Raw genomic sequence first — 22,975 nt, 5'->3', positions numbered from 1 at the left:
ACCTTTTATCTATTATGAATAGTTGTTATGTGAACACTCATGTACAGGTTTTCGTGTGGATGTATGTTTTCATTTCTCTTGCATATATACTTAGAAGTGGAGTTTTTGGGTCAGATGTAGTTCCATGTTTGACTTTTTGAGGAATTGCCAGACTGTTTTCCAAACCAACTGCACCATTTTACATTACTGCCACCAATAATCAGGGTTCCAGTTGCTCCCTATTTTCACTGACACTTGTTATTAGCTATCTTTTTAATTATAGCACTCTAGTGGATGTGAAATTATATTTCATTGTGTTTGATTGGCATTTCCCAGATGACTAGTGATGAGCATTTTCATGTCCCTATTTGGCCATTTAAAAAATTGTGTTGTCTTTTTATTATTGAGTTGTAAGTGTGCTTAATATAGTTTAGATACAAGTTCCTTATCAGACACATGATTTGCTAATACTTTCTCACAGTCTCTCTTATAAGTCTCCTAATCTGCCTCCTGTCATGTGTTCCTCTATTTCAGTGTCCACTGTGCAGCCAGAAGGATCTAGCTAAATAAAATCTGATGATATTTCTAATTTGCACTGCTATGATAGTTCTTCATTGCCCGCAAAAAAGAAGTGAAAATGATTTCACATGATATTTATAGCACTCCATGTGTATCTCTTTAGCCTTTGGTCACTTTAGAGCAAAATCAGACTTTCTGAAAATGGCTGGTTGGGCAGTTTAACAACTCCTAGCTATTGTTTTGATTTTCTCCCTGCTTTCCTGCACACTGCTTCTTCCAGCCTACCCTTCCCTCACCTGGCAAAAACTCACTTCTCTTTTGAGACTGGGCCTTGCTGTGTCACCCAGGCTGGAGTGCAGTGCAGTGGTGTGATCTCAGCTCACACAACCTCCACCTCCTGGGCTCAGGCAGTCCTCCCACCTCAGCCTCCCAAGTAGCTGGGACTACAGGCACATGACACCACGCCTAGCTAATCACTTTTCTAAATGTAGCTTAACAGTTATCTTTTTTGTGCATTCTTTCAGGCCCTGCTCCCCTGCCCTCCTTTTCTGTGGTTAAAATGACCTGTGATGTCTTTGTTCTCTTTATACATGTCACCTAATGACATTGTTCTTATATGACTTCATTCTCTTTGATTACCAGACTTCAACCTCTTCTTAGAACAGAGATCATGTTTTAATTCATTTTTGTTTACAACATGTAGCAAAATGTCTGGAATTTATTTACCCAATAAATGTATGTTGAATTCGTAAAAGCATATTTGTTCAAATATCTGTAGACTTGATCTTGACATATCATTTTCTTTTTATAGATATGCTGTAGATGATGTTCCCTTCTCAATCCCTGCCGCCTCTGAAATTGCTGACCTTAGTAACATCATCAATAAACTACTAAAGGACAGAAATGGTGGGTATATATACTTAGGAGAGGACACAGTGCCACTGATTACTCTAAAATGCATTACGTTTTTAGTTCCTTTTTTGGCCTTATGATACTGTATGAATTTTGTAATGGTAAAATTTGTAAGTTATAAAGTACAAGTTCTTCTGCTGGATAATACTGTAAATATTGTTTTGAAAGAAAAGTTTTCAGAAAAAAATGTTTCTGTTTAACCTGTTTTTAAGGCAATGTGGATATATGGTGATTGTAGTTAAGGAATAAAGATTTTGGCATAAAGTTGTAATATAGAGGTAATCAAGACATTGTTCTACAGAGGACTGAGTTATGTAGGCATAAAGCAAGCGTTTTAGTGCTTAGGCCCCACCTGCTAGTGAAGCACAAAGCAAAATGACAATATCAGTATTTGAGTGTTTAGTGTAATATCAAAATGCCACTGTGAATACCAGTATTTTATTTTTTGTGTCCAGAATTCATTTAAAAAAAGGGTATAACAAAACACACAAGAATATAAAACATTGAAAAGATACAAATATTAAGTATATACTGTTGTACTAATATATTTGCCCATTAAGTTAATATGAACAATGTATGTAAAAATATAAATGAAATCAGATTGGCTATGAGTTAATAATTGTTGAAGTTTGTAATCCCAGCACTTTGGGAGGCCGAGGCGGGTGGATCACGAGGTCAGGAGTTTGAGATCAGCCTGACCAACATGGCGAAACTCCGTCTCAACCTAAAGATACAAAAATCGGCTGGGCGTGGTGGCACATGCCTGTAATCCCAGCTACTCAAGAGGCTGAGGCAGGAGAATTGCTTGAACCCGGGAGGCGGAGGTTGCAGTGAGCCAAGATTGTGCCATTGCACTCCAGCCTGGGTGACAGAGGGAATCTCAAAAAAAAAAAAAAAAAAAAAAATTGTTAAAGTTTGCTGGTAGGTGTAAGGAGGCTCCTTATATTATTTTCTGTATCTCATTGTAGTTTTGATTGATATTTCTGAACTTTTCCATAGGTATGAAATTTTCTATAATAAAATATTTTTTAAAAAGTAAAGAAACATTGCATAAAAGAGAAAAGTTAAACATGAAACATTAAGCAATTCTCCTGCCTCAGCCTCCAGAGTAGCTGAGATTACAGGTGCCCGCTACCATACCTGGCTAATTTTTTGTATTTTTAGTAGAAATGGGGTTTCACCATGTTGGCAAGGCTGGTCTCGAACTCCTGACCTCAGGTGATCCACCCTCCTGGGCCTCCCAAAGTGCTGGGATTACATGTGTGAGCCACTGTGCTAGCCAGAGGCAAGTGTATTTTTATGCAGACGTTTCCAATGCTGCAGAGCTCTTCTGACTCTACCCTAGTTGGAGGAATGGGGAGGTAAGAGTTATATGCTAATGTGTAGTATTTTCCCCATCTTCATCTTCAAATAATCACGTAAGTTTTTTGTGAAATTTGAGATGATGTTTTCAAGCAACTTTATTGACTTGGGGTGGGGGAGGAGGGGACAGGGTCTGCAATATTTTTATTGCTAGCAAGTTACCGCTCAGTATTCAATATTCAAGTATATTTACATAGCATTTCCTGTTGATTCTTGTCTTTGTTTTCATCATGGATATATAGAGATTCCGATGCATAGTTACCTTTATAAATTTCAAAACTGTTATATAGTCTATTTGTTGAAAAAGTCTTTGAACTAGAATAGGAAATACTCTTTTTAATTTTTGTAGGTACATGGTAGGTGTATCTATTTATGGGGTACGTTACATATTTTGATACAGGCATATAAGTTATAATAATCACATCAGGGTAAATGAGGTATCCATTACCTCAAGCATTTATCCTTTGTGTTACAAACAATCCAGTTATACTCTTTGTTATTTTTAAATGTATAATTAAATTATTGACTATGGTCACCCAGTTGTGCTATCAAATACTAGATCTTATTTATTCTTTCAATTTTTTGTACCCATTAACCATCCATTCCCACTTGCCTCTCATTTCCCCCACTACCCTTCTCAGCGTCTGGTAACTATCCTTCTATTCTGTATCTCCATGAGTTCAATTGTTTTAATTTTTAGCTCCCACAAATAAGTGAGAATATGCAAAGTTTGTTTTCTGTGCCTGGCCTATATCACTGAACATAATGACCTCCAATTCTACCCATGTTGTTGCAAATGACAGGATTTCATTCTTTTTTATGGCTGAATAGTACTCCATTATGTAGAAGTACTGATATCCTGATTTCTTTACTTTTGAGTATATACCTAGCAGTGCTATTGCTGGATCATATGGTAGCTCTATTTTTAGTTTTTTCAGGAATCTCCAAACTGTTCTCCATAGTGGTTGTACTAATTTACATCCCCACAAAGGTTTATGAAGGGTCCCTTTTCTCCATATCCTCATCAGCATTTGTTATTGCCTGACTTTTAGATAAAAGCCATTTTGGCCAGGCGCAGAGGCTCACACCTGTAATCCCAGCACTTTGGGAGGCTGAGGTGAGTGGATCACAAAGTCATGAATTCGAGACCAGCCTGGCCAACATGGTGAAACCCCATCGCTACTAAAAATTCAAAAATTAGCTGGGTGTGGTGGCAGGTGCCTGTAATCCCAGTTACTCAGGAGGCTGAGGCAGGAGAATTGCTTGAACCCAGGAAGCGGAGGTGCAGTGAACCGAGCTCATGCCACTGCACTCCAGCCTAGGTGACAGAGCAGGACTCTGTCTTGTGGGGGGAGGGGGGAAGCCATTTTGACTGGGGTGAAATGATATCTCATTGTAGTTTTGATTTATATTTCGCTGATGATCAATGACGGTGAGCACCTTTTCATATGCCTGTTTGCCATTTGAATGTTTTCTTTTGAGAAATATATGTTCAAACCTTTTGCCCAACTTTTAATCAGATTATTAAATTTTTTCCTACAGAGTTTTTTGAGCTCCTTATATATTCTGGTTATTAATCCCTTGTCAGATGGGTAGTTGGCAAATAATTACTCCCATTCTGTGGGTTGTCTCTTCACTTTGTTAATTGTTTCCTTTGCTATGCTTTTTAACCTGAGGGGATCCCATTTGTCCTTTTCTGCTTTGATTGCCTGTGCTTGTGTGGTATTACTCAAGAAATTTTTGCCCAGACCACTGTCCTGGGGAGTTTCCCCAATGTTTTATTGTATTAGTTTCATAGTCTGAGGTCTTAGAAATATTTAAGTCTTTAATACCTTTTGTTCTGATTTTTTGTATATGGCAAGAGATGGGGTCTGGTTTCATTTTTTTGCATATGGATACCTAGTTTTCCCAGCACCATTATTGAAGAGACTGTTCCCCAGTGTAGGTTTGAACTCACTGTAGATGTGTGGATTTGTTTTGGCTTCTCTATTCTGTTCCATTGGTGTATGTGTCTGTTTTTATGCCAGTACCATGCTGTTTTGGTTACTATAGGTCTGTAGTATAATTCGAAGTCAGGTAATGTGATTCCTCCAGGTTTGTTCTTTTTGCTTAAGATAGCTTTGGCTATTCTGGGTCTTTTGTGGTTCCAAGTAAATTTTAGGATTTTTTTTTTTTTTTTCTGTGAAGAATGTCATTGGTATTTTGATAAGGATTGCATTGAATCTGTAGGTTGCTTTGGGTACTATGGACATTTTAACAATGTTAATTCTTCCAATCCATGATCCTGGAATATCTTTCCATTTTTTTGTGTCCTCTTCAATTTCTTTTTTTCTTTTTCTTTTTTTCTTTTCTTTTTTTTTTTTTCTGAGACGGAGTTTCACTCTTGTTGCCCAGGTTGGAGTGCAATCACGTAATCTCAGCTCACTGCAACCTCCACCTCCTGGGTTCAAGCGATTCTCCTGCCTCAGCCTCCTGAGTAGCTGGGATTACAGGTGCCTACCACCACACCCAGCTAATTTTTGTATTTTTAGTAGAGACTTGGTTTCACCATGTTGGCCAGGCTGGTCGCGAACTCCTGACCTCAGGTGATCACCCACCTCAGCCTCCCAAAGTTCTGGGATTACAGGCATGAGCCACTGCATGCAGCCCTCTTCAATGTCTTTCATCAATGTTTTATAGTTTTTGTTGTAGAGATCTTTCACTTCTTTGGTTAATTCCTAGGTATTTGATTTGTGGCTACTGTAAGTAGAAATACTTGATTTCTTTTTCTGATTGTTCGCTGTTAGCATATAGAAACGGTACTGATTTTTGTATCATGCAACTTTACTGAATTTATCAGTCCTAATTGGTTTTTGGTAAAATAAAGGTTATACCAAATATAAGATTATATCATTGATTTTCCCAAATACAAGATCAAATCGTCTGCAAACAAGGATAATGTGACTTCTTCCTCTCCAATTTGGATGCCCTTTCTTCCTTCCTTCCTTCCTCCCTCGCTCCCTCCCTCCCTCCCTTCCTTCCTTCCTTCCTTCCTTCCTTCCTTCTTTTCCCTCCCCTCCCTTCCCCTCCCCTCCTTCCTATCTGATTGCTCTAGCTAGGACTTCCATTGCTGTGTTGAATAACAGTGGTGAAAGTGGGCATCCTTATCATGTTCCAGATGTTAGAGGAAAGGCTTTCAGTTTTTTTCCCCATTTAGTATGGGGGTCTATTATATATGACTTTTATTATGTTGAAGTATGTTTTCTATACCCAGTTTTTTGAGGGCTTTTATCATGAAAGGATGTTGAATTTTATCAAATGCTTTTTCAGCATCAATTGAAATGATCATATGCTTTTTTGTCCTTCATTCTGTTGATATGATGTATATATTAGGGTTCTTTAGACGGACAGGACTAATAGATGTATATATGAAAGGGTTTGCTTTTTTGTTTGTTTGTTTTGAGACAGAGTCTCGCTCTGTCACCCAGGCTAGGGTGCAGTGGCACGATCTCGGCTCACTGCAACCTCTGCCTCCCAGGTTCAAGCAATTCTCCTGCTTCAGCCTCCCAAGTAGCTGGGAGTATAGGCGCGTGCCACCAAACCCGGCTGGCTAATTTTTGTATTTTTAGTAGAGACGGGGTTTCACCATGCTGGTCTTGAACTCCTGACCTCATGAGGCCGCCCACCTTGGCCTCCCAAAATACTGGGATTATAGGCGTGAACCACCGCGCCCAGCCGAAAGGGAGTTTATCAAGGAGTATTGACTCACACAATCACAAGGTGAAGTCCCACAATAGGCTGTCTGCAAGCTGAGGAGCAAGGAAGCCAGTCCCAGTCCCAAAACCTCAAAAGTAGGGAAGCCGGCAGTACAGCCTTCAGTCTGTGGCCGAAGACCCGAGAGTCCCTGGCAAACCACTGGTCCAAGAATCCAAAAGCTGAAGAACTTGGAGTCCAATGTTTGAGGGCAGGAAGCATCCAGCACAGGAGTAAGATAAAGGCCTGAAGATTCATCCAATCTAGTCCTTCCACATTCCTCTGCCTCCTTTTATCAAAGCCACGCCGGGAGCTGATTAGATGGTACCTACCCAGATTGAGGGTAGGTCTGCCTCTGCCATTCCACTGACTCAAATGTTCATCTCCTTTGGCATCACCCTCACAGACACATGCAGGAACAATACTTGCATCCTTCAATCCAATGAAGTTGACACTCAGTGATAACCATCACAGCGTATTACATTGATTTGTGTAGGTTGAACTATTCTTGCATCCCTGGGATAAATCTTACTTGATCATGATGATCTTTTTAATGTGTTGTTGAATTTGGTTTGCAAGTATTTTGTTGAGGAAAGAATTATTCCTGTAAGAGAAGCTTTGCAATTCCAGTATATTACCCAAATAGTTGCTTATTTTTCTAAACATTGTAGACTGAACATTATTCCTTTTGTATAGACTGTTACCATATTGCAACTCCAAAAGAAATAATGAATATAAGTACAGTAGTGATTCTCAGTAGCTGTTAATCCCAGTAATTAGATAAAAGACAGACAAGGAGCATTATGGTGGGTAGAATCAGACTGATATAATCTGAGCCCTAAGATGGGTCTTAATATCTTAAAAAGAGACACAATCATTGGGAGGCCGAGGTGGGTGGATCACCGGAGGTCCGGAGTTCAAGACCAGACTGACCAGCATGGAGAAATCCTGTCTCTACTAAAAATACAAAATCAGCTGGGCGTGGTGGCGCATGCCTGTAATCGGAGGCTGAGGCAGGAGAATGGCTTGAACCCGGCAGGTGGAGGTTGCTGTGAGCCGAGATTGCACCATTGCACTCCATCCTGAGCAACAAGAGTGAAACTCCATCTCAAAAAAAAAAAAAAAGGAAAAAAAAAAGAGAGAGAGACACAACCAGATCCTATTTGCATCCTGATGGGATGTAATAGGAAATAGACAATACTGCCTATGAATATTCCTGCAAAAAAAAAAAAAAAAAAAACCTGAAATCTAGCCAGGCATTTACCATTTACCTCTGACTAGTTTATAGGATATTTGTGTGATAAAGAAACATGTTAAAGGACACCTTGGAGATGGAGTCAACAAAACCCAGAATGTATGAAATGTAACAAAACAGATGACCCACTTTCATCAATAAATACATGGCAAGGAGAAAAAGGAGGAGGAACTGTTAAAGATTAAAAGAACGTTAATCAAATGTAATGTATGGATTATGGATGCTGATTTTTGAAAGCTCACTGTGAAAGAACTTTAACTATTTGATATTAGAAGGAATGATTGTTAAATTTTAAAATATTGTGACTAATTTTTTAAGTCCTTATATTTTAGAGATACATACTAAAGTATTTACAGATGAAATGATGTAATTTCTGAGATTTGCTTCAAAATAAACCAGCCAGGGAATGGAGGGAGGAATATAGATAATGTTCCATTAGTTGGTAGATGTCAAAATGGGCAATAGTGATGGGATTCATTGTTATTTCTACTTTCGTATATGTTTGAAATAATAAAAGGTTTTTAAACCAAAATATACCAACAACAATAAAAAGACATTATACTAACAGAACAAAGTATTTCTGATCTTAAAAATTGCAGAGAAACTCAGAGGCCACACTGGGATAATCGGTACCTGTTTGTTTTGGGAGTTCTCATATATCTCTGCCAGTATTACTTCAGATATTAAGAGCAATAATTTTGTTATATATTTTCCTCAGAGTTCCACAAACATGTGGAGTTTGATTTCCTTATTAAGGGCCAGTTTCTGCGAATGCCCTTGATCAAACACATGGAACTGGAGAACATCTCATCAGTAAGTTCAAATACTTGCCTTCTGTATTTTACTTAAGGCATTATTGGCTTAAACTCCTTTGAAAATCACACTGAATCTATCTTTAGTAGCAACGATTCTTTTTAATATATTGTATGTATATATTGTGTTTGTTATATATTGTGTGTATATTATGTGTGTGTACTGAATATATATAGTGTGTGTATGTATATATGTATATTCCTGTATGTTCTGTTTTGAAGCCCTCTTTTTTTGTGAGAGTGTTTTATTCAAGAAATAAATGAGGCCGGGCGCGGTGGCTCAAGCCTGTAATCCCAGCACTTTGGGAGGCCGAGACGGGCGGATCACGAGGTCAGGAGATCGAGACCATCCTGGCTGACACGGTGAAACCCCGTCTCTACTAAAAAATACAAAAAACTAGCCGGGCGAGGTGGCGGGCGCCTGTAGTCCCAGCTATACGGGAGGCTGAGGCAGGAGAATGGCGTGAACCCGGGAGGCGGGGCTTGCAGTGAGCCGAGATCTGGCCACTGCACTCCAGCCTGGGCGGCAGAGCAAGACTCCGTCTCAAAAAAAAAAAAAAAAAAGAAATAAATGAACACATTCTTCATATATGTGGAAGAACTGGCAAGAAAGGGAATAGCAAATATGTGTGTACAAATACTGGTGCACAAAATAATTGGGCACATATAAAAACTGTGGATTAAGTTATTATTTTTCCCTTCCTCTTATTTTCAAAGTTTCCTTATATTGCTTTTATGATTAAAAATATAACTTATAGTTGTTATTGTTTTGTGATTTTTAAAAATTGTGGTTAAATATACATAACATAAAATTTAGAATTTTAACCATTCTCAAGTATACAATTCAGTGGCATTAAGTACATTTACAATATTGTGCAACCATCACCATTTTCCAGAATTGTTTCCTTATCCTGAACAGAAGACCTGTACCCATTAAACAATATGCTTTTATTCTTAATTTTAATGTTTTCTTATATCTTCTTTTTTTTTTTCTGAGACAGAGTCTCTATCTGTTGCCCAGGCTGGAGTGCAGTGGCACAGTCGTGGCTCACTGAAACCTCTGCGTCCTGGGTGCAAGTGATTCTTGCACCTCAGCCTCCCAAGCAGCGGAATTACAGGCATCCAACACCACGCCTGGCTAATTTTTGTATTTTCAGTAGAGACGGAGTTTCACCATGTTGGCCAGGCACATCTTGAACTCCTGACCTCAGGTGATCCGCCCGCCTCAGCCTCCCAAAGTGCTGAGATTACAGGTGTGAGCCACTGTACCTGGCCTAAGGCTTTCTTATATTCCTTTCCCCCCTATTTTCAGCATAAGTTTTACAAGACCATTAATATTTCTTCCTTTTACACTTTTTGTTAGGAGACAGGTCTTGCTTTGTTGCCCAGGCTGGACTTGAACTCCTAGGCTCAAGCAGTCCTCCTGCCCCAGATTTCCTAATGTTAATAGGTAGGACTACAGGTGTGAGCCACCATGCCAAGCTATTATTTCCTAATAATCACTCTTAGCTTACTGTTAGGTCAAATAAAGTTCTTGACTTTTTGAATGGCTCCAAATTTGCTGAGTTATGAAGGGGACTAATATGAAAGATATGAAGGAGATATATTAAACTGGGGTTCTTTATCTTCATAATGTATTTTAAAACTGTACCATCTGACTTGTTGCTGGTTTCTCTTGTGACTAGGAAGAAGTTGTGGAAATAGAATACGTGGAAAAGTATACTGCACCCCAGCCAGAGCAATGCATGTTCCATGATGACTGGATCAGTTCAATTAAAGGGGCAGAGGAATGGTATTGCCAGATTAATGCTCTTCTCTTTTTTCATTTACCTCCTTCAGTCTTTTAAAATCCATATATAAATATTTTTCTGTGATTTACTGTTATTTGTAAATTAATTTTGTGATCTCTGTATCAGTGGCCACACCAAACAGAAAGATCTTTGCACTCAGTGTCTTCAAGAAGAAACAGGTGGTCGGGTGCAGTGGCTCTCACCTGTAATCCCAACACTTTGGGAGGCGAAACCCTGTCTCTACTAAAAAAATACAAAAAATTAGCCGGGCATGGTGGCAAGTGCCTATAGTCCCAGCTACTCGGGAGGCTGAGGCAGGAGAATGGCATGAACCTGGAAAGTGGAACTTGCAGTGAGTCGAGATGGCCCCACTGCACTCCAGCCTGGGTGACAGAATGAGACTCCGTCTCAAAAAAAAAAAAAAGAAAAAAAAATGAAGAAGAAACAGGTATTTATTAATGGATACTCTTTTCTGTTCTGTGCAAGATGTAATAGTAACAATTACTGTTGTCCTTTTTTTTTTTTTTTTTAAACGGGGTCTCCTTCTGTTGCCCAGGCTGGTCTCAAACTCCTGGGCTCAAGCAGTCCTACTGCCTCAGCCTCCTGAATAGATGGGATTTCTCTATACCCATCTATGTTGTCTTCTGAATAAGTCATGTATCTTAGAACATTTAATTTATTTGGTTCGATTATGTTGCTTTTAAGACCAAGGATATAGTTTGTTTCATAGAGGAAAAAAGTAACCTTTAATACCATAAAGATGCATAGCATGCTCTTTTAGGACTAGAAAGAGCAGACTGTACTCATGAAAGAAAGTACAGATATCTCAGGGCAAATCCTCACTGGCCTTGCGTTTAGGAAAACACCTCAAGAGTAGATTATAGTAGGAGCTTACTTCTTTCAAAGAACATCTCCCTGGAGTTATTACATAAAGTTTTGTTTCTACTAGTTTTAGTTTAAATGGTTTTCACTGGTTGAGTACAAAGGACTTCAGGTTGACAGCTAGGCGCGTGGCTCACGCCTGTAATCACAGCACTTTGGGAGCCTAAGGCAGGTGGACCACTTGAGATCGGAAGTTTGAGACCAGCCTGGCCAACATATTGAAACCTGTCTCTACTAAAAATATAAAAAATTAGCCGGGTATGGTGGTCCATGCCCGGAGTCCCAGTTATTCGGGAGGCTAAGGCAGGAGAATCACTTGAACCCAGGAGGCAGAGGTTGTGGTGACCTGAGATCACGCCACTGCCCTGCAGCCTGGGTAACAGAGCAAGACTCTGTCTCAAAAAAAAAAAAAAGAGCACTACAGGTTGGGTATTCCTTATCTGGAAATGTTTGGTACCAGAAGTGTTTTGGATTTAGGATTTTTTTTTGGGGGGGTGGCAGGGTTTGTAATGTTAACATATACATAGTGAAATATCTTAGGGACGTGATCCAAGTCTAAACATGAAATTCATTTGTTTCATGTATAGCTTATACACCTAGCCCGAAAGTAATTTTATATTATGTATATATAATATATAACATATATATGTATTTTTTTTTGAAACGGAGTCTCGCTCTGTCGTCCAGGCTGGAGTGCAGTGGCGCAATCTCAGATCACTGCAAGCTCTGCCTTCCAGGTTCAGGCCATTCTCCCGCCTCAGCCTCCCAAGTAGCTGGGACTCTAGGCACCCGCCACCATGCCTGGCTAATTTTGTTTTTGTATATTTAGTAGAGACGGGGTTTCACCATGTTAGCCAAGATGGTCTCGATCTCCTGACCTCGTGAATCATCCGCCTCAGCCTCCTAAAGTACTGGGATTACAGGCGTGAGCCACCACGCCCGGCCAATTTTATACAATATTTTTAATAATTTTGTGCCTGAATCAAAATTTTGATTGTGTTTTGACTACAGCCTGTCATTATGAAGTCAGGTGTGAAATTTTCTACTTGTGGTGTCATGTTGGTGCTCAAAAAGTTTTGGATTTTGGAGAATTTTGGACTTATTTTCAGATTAGGGATGCTTAACCTGTGTTAGGGCCTACAAGTAATTTGCGTAGCTTTTGTGAGTTGTATTATTTACAACAATATAAAAAAGAAATCAGCCAGGCGCAGTGGTTCACGCTTGTAATCCTAGCACTTTCGGAGGCCGAGGTGGGTGGATCACAAAGTCAGGAGTTCGAGACCAGCCTGGCCAACACAGTGAAACCCTGTCTCTGCTATAAATACAAAAAAAATTAGCTGGGCGTGGTGGCGGGTGCCTGTAATCCCAGCTATTCAGGAGGCTGAGGCAGTAGAATCTCTTGAACCTGGGAGGCAGAGGTGGCAGTGAGCCAAAATTGTGCCACTGCATTCCAGCCTGGGTGACAGAGCTAGATTCCATTTCAAAAAAAAAAAAAAAAACAAAGGAAATCTAGGATTTGCCAGGTATTATTATTCTTTTTATTTATTTATTTATTTTGAGACGGAGTCTCGCTCTGTTGCCCAGGCTGGAGTGCAGTGGCGCGGTCTCGGCTCACTACAAGCTCCACCTCCCAGGTTCATGCCATTCTCCTGCCTCAGCCTCCCAAGTAGCTGGGACTACAGGCACCTGCTACCACGCCCAGCTAATTTTTTGTATTTTTAGTAGAGACAGGGTTTCACCATGTTAGCCAGGATGGTCTCGATCTCCTGACCTTGTGATCCACCTGCTTTGGCCTCCCAAAGTGCTGGGATTACAGGAGTGAGCCACCGCGCCCAGTCATGCCAGGTATTGTTTTTAGGAGGTTGAGAAACATCAAGTGATCTGATCTAGTGTGTTTTGAAATCTCAATCTTCATATCACAGAAGAGTTTAAAAGTATATTCCTCAAAGTTACTTTGTCATTGCCACAGAAACAAAATTCATTTTCAGGGTTTGAAAAAACTGCTTTTTCTGTTTAATAAGATTTTTTTTCTCCTCATAGGATCTTAACTGGTTCTTATGATAAGACTTCTCGGATCTGGTCCTTGGAAGGAAAATCAATAATGACAATTGTGGGACATACAGATGTTGTAAAAGATGTGGCCTGGGTGAAAAAAGGTTAGGACATTTTCCTTACACTTTGAGGAATCCTAGATAGGGATTTGGAAATAAGCCATTTTTGGTGCTGGGGAAGAATGGGGAGTGGGTAGGAAGCATCTCATACCTCAGTTATTATGAGGTCTTTCAAAAAATATAGTGTTCAAGAAGAAAAAGATTATATAAAAATTCATAAATTGTTAGAAGTGAATATTAAAATTGCATCAGATAATATACATTTTCAAGTTAATATTGAGTGTATTACATTCATCTATTTTCTTCTTTTTTGTTTGTTTGTTTGTTCATTTGTTTGTTTTGAGATGGAGTCTCGCTCTGTCACCCAGGCTAGCATGCAGTGGCATGATCTCGGCTCACTGTAACTTCCGCCTCCCAGGTTCAAGCGATTCTCCTGCCTCAGCCTCCCAAGTAGCTGGGACTACAGGCACCTACCACCACGTCCGGCTAATTTTTGTATTTTTAGTAGAGATGGGGTTTCACCATATTGGCCAGGCTGGTCTCAAACTCCTGACCTCGTGATCCACCCGCCTCGGCTTCCCAAAGTGCTGGGATTACAGACTTGAGCCACCGTGCCTGGCCTGTTTGTTTTTTGAGGCAGTCTCACTCTCTCGCCCAGACTAGAGTGCAGTGGCTCAGTCTCAACTCACTGCAACTTCCACCTTCCAGTTCAAGCAGTTCTCCTGCCTCAGCCTCCTGAGTGACTGGGATTACAGGCGCCTGTCCCCACACCCAGCTAATTTTTGTATTTTTACTAGAGACAGGGTTTTGCCATGTTGGCCAGGCTGATCTCAAACCCCTGACCTCAAGTGATCCACCTGTCTTGGCCTCCCAAAGTGCCAGTAATTAGAGGCGTGAGCCACTGCACCCAGCCATCATCTTCTATTTTTAAAGAATCTTTGCTTTATACCACATCAACCTTTTAAAACCTGGCCATATGAGTTATCTTTTTAACATCTTTTTCAATAACAACAAAAAAATTTAGTTCTTCGGTTTCAGAACATGATGTATTCTAAATGGTGTACTGATTTGTTTCTTATTCTTGTATTCTCCTTTCTTCAGATAGTTTGTCCTGCTTATTATTGAGTGCCTCTATGGATCAGACTATTCTCTTATGGGAGTGGAATGTAGAGAGAAACAAAGTGAAAGCCCTACACTGCTGTAGAGGTCATGCTGGAAGTGTAGATTCTATAGCTGTTGATGGCTCAGGAACTAAAGTAAGTAGCTGGAATGTAATTAGTACTGTGTTAAATTAGTATTGGAGCTTGTTCCTAAACATTTTTTTCTACATATATTCATTGTGTTGGCCTAGTTTCCTAACAATCGGTGACAAAAGATAGGATTTCAAAGCAAGAGTAAATACTCATACAGTAGGAGATAGTCACTTGCTCAGTTTGAATATCCCTGGTTTAGAACCTTATATAAACTTCAGAAATTTTGAGAAATGAGGTATGGGCCAGGCGTGGTGGCTCACGCCTGTAATCCCAGCACTTTGGGAGGCTGAGGTGGACAGATCACCTGAGGTCAGGATGGTTCGAGACCAGCCTGACCCACATGGAGAAACCCTGTCTCTACTAAAAAAAAAAAAAAAATAAGCCGGGCATGGTGGCACATGCCTGTAATCCCAGCTACTCGGGAGGCTGAGGTAGGAAAATCACTTGAACCCGGGAGGCGGAGGTTGCAGTGAGCCGAGATTGCGCCATTGCACTCCATCCTGGGCAACAAGAATGAAACTCAGTCTCAAAAAAAAAAAATAAAGAAAAAAGAAATGAAGTAAACAAGCCATTCATTTATATAACTTTCTTACCTCATAGTAATTGACATTTTTCCAGTCTATATCAGCTACTCTTAAGTGCTGCCATCAACTGAAAATGCCTCATTGATCTTCTGAGCGTTAGCATACACTAAAGTTAGTGCTAATAGAGTTTTACTATAGTACCAATCTACTCTTTATCATGATAAAATGGTAAAAGTTAGTTAAAAGGTAACAAAACTGAGGGCAATACCATATTGATTTATTAATATGAAGAGTTATAAATCCACTTACAATTTGAAAGTTTCCTAAGCCACATTGAAGTTTTCTGGACTTAAGAGTGTTTCTTTGACAGTTAGGATAACAGGATGCTTGTATTCAAAGGTGAAGATTTATGATTTTTCATATTGAACCAAAAAGGTTTATATGTTGTTTAGTCCAAACTTTAGTGAATTAACTGTACCCCTTCTTTTTGGTTAAGGAGAGATAGAAACTCAGCTTGAACTTATTTAACCTTAAAAGTAAATGGACTGTGAGATCCCAGGAAAGATTGAACAACCACATAACAAGAAGGGTAATGGTGCATTTGCGCCTCAGGAACCAGTGGAATAGAGGCTTGAATGTGGTCCGCACACCCTCTCGCTCTCTTGTCCCTCGAGTTGACTTTATTCTCTCTCACTTCAGATTGGCTTTCTTCAAAAGACATGGCAATAAGCCTGGCCTTCAAGATTTCCCAGATTTTATGTCCTGTCCTATTTGCCCTTGGAAAAGACTAATTTCAACTCTCTGGAACACAAGTTCTTTGAAAAGGTCCTGAATGAGGAAGAGACCTACTGGTATAGGCAAATAATATGAATCATATTACATATGTCTTTTCCCTTCATATACATCTGTTTAGTTTTGCAGTGGCTCCTGGGATAGAATGCTAAAGATCTGGTCTACAGGTAAATCAAATATTTATTTTACCTTGACTTATTAATGTTGTTTCAAAAATTTAAGTTCAGAGGCCATGTGGTGGCTCACGCCTATTATCTCAGCACTTTGGGAAGCCAAGGTAGAAGGATCACCTGAGGCGACAAGTTCAAGAGCAGCCTAGACCACGTAGTGAGACCCCGTCTCTACTAAAAGTGGAAAATTAAAATTAGCCATGTGTGGTGGTATGCACCTGTAGTCCCATCTCCTTGGGAGGCTGAGGTAAGGGGATTGTTTGAGCCTAGGAGTTTGAGGTTTCAGCGAGCTATAATATCATGCCACTGCACTTCAGCCAGAGTGATGGAGTGAGAACCTGTCTCAAAAAAAAAATCAGTTTAGCGAAAGGGGACTTTTTAACCCATATTTTGCCATAAAAATAGACCAGTATGTCAACAAGTTCATATATTTCTTTGCATTTTGAGATTATTTTTTCCTACCCCACCAACCCCTTACTGGATAGTGTCACTGAATTGCAAGTATCAAAAACATGTTTGGTGCAATAGGACATCAATACCTTGATTCTCAAAGTTCTCTTATTCAGGAAACTTGGAAGTGAATAAAAATACTTTCCAAGTCATTTTGACTTAAGTCATTTAAGAATGATTTTTGAGACATTTTACTGTTAATTTCTTAGGTAAGCTGGTTTACCTAAAAAAATTTTTAAATGCAGTTTTTCCAATATTACTATTTTTACTCTGAAAACATAGATTAAAAGGAACAAATTGAGGGAGGAGGAGGAAGGACTCTTAGAGGAAGATGCTTTCATTGTAAGAAGACACTGATGAGAAGAAAAGAGGAAAAAAACACACACCTATAGATACTTACATTTTAAGACCTAGTAGCTAGAACTATTTATTGCATGGGTAAACAGATCAGAATACGTCTGTTACTATTTAGGTAATTGCTGTGTTACACAGTATAATACCTCAAATGCATTTCATAAAGACTTGAGGGGGATCAAGACACGCTTAACCAGTTTTGAATAATTATGTGTAAGATGGTGGGAAATATATAATCCATTTTAGTAGATTTTACAAAAATGGTGAAAGCAAATAATTTGGTGGCAAAAAGTGGTTTAATTTAGAAAATTCTTTAGTAGAATTTTTTATTTTTTGATAGGGCTGAGTAAATGAGATTGTGTATGATTAGCTATTAACTTTAAGGGGTTTATAATCTATTTAGAGAAATATTAATATTCATAAAAGCCACAAAACATTTTAATGTTTTACATATTTTATGTTACATATTTAATGTAACAATATGTATGTTATTGTAATGTAACATACATTACATATTTAATGTTGCATATTTTGTGTAGTTTTCAATCTGGGTTTGCTGCCTAACCATGTGATGTATAGCAAAGATTTTAAAAACTCAAAAAAAACAAACACTTTTGGTAGAAAAATGAAATTAAGAGAATAAACATGGCCGAAATGTATGTGCATTTCTCATGTGTTTATCCTTCCCTCCTTCGTAATGTAAATGTAATGTGTTCATAACTCTCCTACAACTAACAGCAATTTTTCATAGCTATGATAAAATGATAAATATTTATAATGATGACCTTAAAGATAGCAAGATTTTAAACTACTTAGATGTTAGTTTTCTAATGTAGTTTATTTTTTATTTTTTTATTTTTAAAGATTATTAATCTAGGTAGTATTTTATATATAACTTTCTATTAACCAAAATGATGAGGAATAATCATTCCTTAACTAGTTGTGATAACATGGAAAAACTGTATTTGGAAATGTAAAGAATTCTTTCAGATATTTCACGATTAATACTGTTTTTCAAATGTCAAATCTAATTCTCTGTGACACAGTCCCTACAGATGAAGAAGATGAAATGGAGGAGTCCACAAATCGACCAAGAAAGAAACAGAAAACAGAACAGTTGGGACTAACAAGGGTCAGTATTTGTGAGAACTGACTGTACTTGCCTTAGGCCTGTGTTGACAAATATATGGTAATTTAGTATAGTCTTTCATGTTTATGTTTCCTTCTGTCTTACCTTGCTTCTTTAACCATGATTATCCTTTTTTTCAGTAGACTTGTAAATTTTTATTATAAGCAAAGTATTGTTGCTACATTTATTTGTATCTTTGAATGTAGTGGCATTGAGCCAGGCTTATGGTTGCTAGGTTGATGAGTTAGTTATTATGTTTGATCTCATGCCGCATTCTGAACCTTTTAATTATTAAAGCTTACACTAAAGTGAAGCATCTAATTACCTGACTGTTGGATAATATTATCTGTTTCATGCATTGAGTATGTAGTTTTTATAAGTGATGCTAGTTATATCTTCTAAATCGCTAGAAACCAAGGGTTTAATTTGGGATTTGCTTCTGTCATTTAGCTATTAGATTCCATTAGGTCAAACTCAGAAAGTTTTTCCAGATTTTTTCTTACTTTTAAAAATACTTAATTGATAAAGATTGAATATATTCAAGGTGTACTACATGATTAGATATACATAAACATTGTGTAATGATTACCACAATCAAATTAATTAACACATCCATCACCACCCATGCTGTACATTAGATCCCGAGAACTTGTTCATCTTATAATCGAAAGTTTTTGCCCTTGGACCAACATTTCCCCATTTCCTCACACTCCAGCTCTTGGCAACCACTGTTCTACTCTGTGCTTCCGTGAGTTTGGCTTTTCATGCAGTTTACTATTTATCCTGTTACGAAGATATTTGTTATAATATGACCCGACCTATATTTATATACTTTTTGTGAAGGGTGATACTGAGTCAGGTTTAGAAAAACATTTTTCATTCATTTTCTAATAGCTATAATGAATGTGCAGTAAATAGAGCACACATTTGCACATTAATTCTTATAGTCACCAATAAAATACCTTGTAAAAATTGTTGAAAATGAAGGATAAAGTGGGATCATAAATTATTCATCAAATAGAATGTAATAGTAGCGCTTGGCCGGGTGCGGTGGCTCACGCCTCTAATCCCAGCACTGTGGGAGGCCGAGGCAGGCGGATCACAAGGTCAGGAGTTCGAGACTAGCCTGGCCAATATGGTGAAACCCCATCTCTACTACAAATACAAAAATAAGCCGGGCGTGGTGGTGGGTGCCTGTAGTCCCAGCTACTTAGGAGGCTGAGGTAGGAGAATTGCCTGAACCCGGGAGGCAGAGGTTGCAGTGAGCCAAGATTGTGCTACTGCACTCCAGCCTGGGCGACAGAGCGAGACTGTGTCTCAAAAAAAAAAAAAAAAAAAAAAAAGTAGCGCTTACTGGTTCCAGCTGAAAGTAATGATTTATAATTTCTTAATACATTTAAACACAGACTGATGAATTGCAAGAGGAAAGATCTGGCACTTACTCAGCTTCTTTACTCTGATAGGCTAAATTAAAGCTAGAAATGGAGGCCGAGTATGGTAGCTCACGCTATAATCCCAGCACTTTGGGAGGTCAAGGTGGGCAGATTGCTTGAGCTCAGGACTTTTAAGACCAGCCTGGGCAACATGGTGATACCCTGTATCTACAAAAAAAAATTTTTTTAAGTTAGCTGTATGTGGTTGCTTGCACCTGTGGTCCCAGCTACACCCAGCCTGGGAGGCAGAGGTTGCAGTGAGCCAAGATTGTGCCATTGGATTCCAGCCTGAGCAACAGAGCGAGACCTTGTCTCAGAAAATAAAATAAAATGTAAAGCTAGAAATGCCTTACCAATTGGATATTATGCCAGTGTTAGTTTATATTCATATATATCCCTGATCAAACTTTTAAAGAACATATCTGAGTAGGAAAAGATTTCCTGAGTTATAAAAATTTTTTTACTGAAAAGGTAGCTCTTTCTTTCTTTCTTTCTTTCTTTCTTTTTAAGAGACAGTCTTGCTCAGTTGCCCAGGCTGGAGTGCGGTGGCACAATCATAGCTCACTATAACCTCAAACTCCTGGTCTCAGGTGATCCACCTCCACCTCCCAAAGTTCTGAGATTATAGGCTTGAGCCACCATCCTCTGCCATTTTTTTCTCTTTTTAAAGTTTGGCATGCAGCCTAAATGTTGCTCAATGAATTTTTATAAATATATATACTCAAGTAATTACTACCCAAATAAAAATAGAGATTTACCAATACCCTAGATGTCTCCCTCTAGCCTGCCTCTCAGCCAGCACCTCACTAAAATTAATCACTTTTGACTTACGCCATCTGAGATTAGTTTTACCTATATTTAAAATTTCATATGATATCTGTAAGATAGATCTTTTCATTAATACCTAGCATTCCATTGCAGCATCAATATGCCACAGTTTATCCATTATTGAGATAAGGTCTCACTCTGTCACCCAGGCTGGAGTACAGTGGCCTGATCATGGCTCACTGCAGCCTCAGCCTCCCCAGACTGAGGTGATCCTCCCACCCCAGCCTCCTGAGTAGCTAGGACTATAGGCGCATGCCACCATGCCCAGCTAATTTTTCTTTTTTTTTTTTTTCTTTTTTTTTTTTTTTGTAGATACTGGGTTTTGTCATGTTGCCCAGGTTGGTCTCGAACTCCTGGGCTCAAGTGATCTGCTTGCCTCAGCCTCCCAAAGCTTCCTAAAGTGCTGGGATAACAGACTTGAGCCAACACACCCAGCTATTTATTATTCTTTTGATGGACCTTTTTTTTCCCCCTTTTGAGAGGAGTGGTGCCGTGGCATAATCATGGCTCACTGTAGCCTCAACCTCCAGGGCTCACATAATCCTCACACCTCAGCCTCTCGAGTAGCTGGAACTGCAGGCGCATGCCACCATGCCCTGGCTAATTTTTTTTTTTTTTTAAAGATATGGGGTCTTGCTATATTGCTCAGGCTGGTCTTGAAATCCTGGCCTCAAGCAGTCCTCCCATGTCGGTTTGAAATTGCTGGGGTTACGGGCACGAGCCACCATGCCTAGCTGTTACTCCACATCTTTACCAGCACTTGATATGGTCAGTTATTAAAGTCATTATTAACTTTTATTAAGCCCTGGATCTTTGATACTTAATTATGAAATGTTCATATTTTTAGCTAATTTTTAAGTTATTATTCATTTTTTTATAGAGATGGTGTCTTGCTTTGTTGCCCAAACTGTCTTAAACTACTGGGCCCAAGCAGTCCTCCCACGTCATAGCCCATTTTTTAAAAGAGTGTTGGCTGTCTTTTACTTATTGATTTTTTTTTTTTTCTTATTGATTTGTAAGAGTTCTTTATGTACTCTGGATGCAAGTTTTTTGCTAAATATATGTATTTAAGTATTTTTCTCCCATTCTGCTTTGCTGATCCCATTGATTTCTAGGTGCATACTTTTGTAAGCTTGTTCCCATGGTTCATTTTATTTGAGAGAAATAATAGTATATTGAGTTTCTCATTTAGCTTTTTTCCCCCTTTCCCTGGCTTTTCCTGAGAAATCATTTAGCTTTTTATAGGGTTTAAATGTATACATTCATAAATCATTAATTTAAGTCATGCCAGAAACCCTTGAAGTGCCAATTACAATGAAAATGTTGCTGTGTTAGAAATAATAGAAAAATTTGGGGCCCAAGATGGTAGCTTACACCTGTACTTTGAAGCCAACACTGGAGGATCACTTGAGTTCAAGACCAGCCTGGGCAACATAGCAAGACCCCATCTCTAAAAACTTAAAAATTAGCCAGGCATGGTGGTGTGCATCTATATTCCCAGCTACTTGAGAGATTGAAGTGGGAGGATCACTTGAGCCCAGGAAGTCAAGGCTGCTGTGAGCTATGAATACCACTGCACTCCAGTTTGGGTGACAGAGTGAGACCTTGTCTCACAAAAACTAAAGAAAAATTTGGATTTTAGCAAAATAATAGAAAAAAGAGATAAGACATATCAAAAATAGGTATCTTCTCTTTGCATTTCTTTCTACTGCCTGAAATGTGTTAATGTGAATAATGCTGCCAGTTCATTCACCTGTCGTTTGCTTCATATATTAACATACAATGAAGTTTTTCCCTCCATAATTCTCAAAATTGCTTTTTTCCCTCCAGTAATACTATTCCACTTAGTTTGTAGTGACAATGCCAACCTTGACTTTTCTACTTTTAAAGAAAAGTTTTATTAGAGGAAAATTCACTTTTTGGTGTATAACTCTTTAGTTTTGATGAATATATAGAATCATGTAACTGCTACACAACCAAGATATAGAATAGTCTGTCGGCTGGGCGCGGTGGCTCATGCCTGTAATCCCAGCACTTGGGAGGCTGAGACGGGCTGATCACAAGGTCAGGAGATCGAGACCATCCTAGCTAACACGGTGAAACCCTGTCTCTACTAAAAAGTACAAAAAAACTAGCCGGTCGACGTGATGGGCGCCTGTAGTCCCAGCTACTCAGGAGGCTGAGTCAGGAGAATGGCGTAAACCCGGGAGGCGGAGCTTGCAGTGAGCGGAGATCGCGCCACTGCACTCCAGCCTGGGTGACAGAGCGAGACTCCGTCTCAAAAAAAAAAAAAAAAAAGAAGAGTCCATCATCCCTGAAAACTCATATTGCCCCTTCTTGTCAACTCTCCTCCCGCCTCTATCCTCTTAAAACCACTGCTCTGTTCTCTGTCCCTATAATTTTTCCAGAATGTCACATAAGTGCAATCACACAGTTTAGTGTATGTAGTCTTTTGTATCGGGCCCTTTGCACTTAGCATAAAGCATTTTTTGAGGTTATCGGGGGTATCAATGCTGAGTAGTATTCTGTTGTATGGATATGCCACAGTTGGTTTAATCATTCACCAACTGAAGGATATTTGATTGTTTCCAGTTTGGCAGTTATAAGTAAAACTATCAACATTTGTATTAAGGTTTTTGTGTGAACCTGTTTTCATTTCTCTTGGGTAAATGCCTAGGAATGGTATAG

At 39.0% G+C, this 22,975-nt stretch overlaps 1 protein-coding gene across 1 annotated transcript in view; it reads left to right on the top strand.

Moving 5' to 3' along the window:
• The window catches only part of WDR12 (WD repeat domain 12), a 36,717-nt gene that overhangs the window by 3,098 nt on the left and 10,644 nt on the right, over positions 1-22,975 (top strand). The window contains exons 2-8 of the mRNA XM_038001731.2: positions 1,310-1,404; positions 8,478-8,572; positions 10,257-10,363; positions 13,284-13,399; positions 14,456-14,610; positions 16,045-16,090; positions 17,944-18,029. Of these exons, the coding sequence (XP_037857659.1) occupies positions 1,310-1,404; positions 8,478-8,572; positions 10,257-10,363; positions 13,284-13,399; positions 14,456-14,610; positions 16,045-16,090; positions 17,944-18,029 (700 nt within the window). The remainder of the gene's footprint in view (positions 1-1,309; positions 1,405-8,477; positions 8,573-10,256; positions 10,364-13,283; positions 13,400-14,455; positions 14,611-16,044; positions 16,091-17,943; positions 18,030-22,975) is intronic.

Source organism: Chlorocebus sabaeus, chromosome 10 (genome assembly GCF_047675955.1).
Source record: "Chlorocebus sabaeus isolate Y175 chromosome 10, mChlSab1.0.hap1, whole genome shotgun sequence".
NCBI lineage: Eukaryota > Metazoa > Chordata > Mammalia > Primates > Cercopithecidae > Chlorocebus > Chlorocebus sabaeus.
The sequence above is the reverse complement of the archived record's forward strand: the minus strand, read 5'-3'. Positions and strand labels throughout refer to the sequence as shown.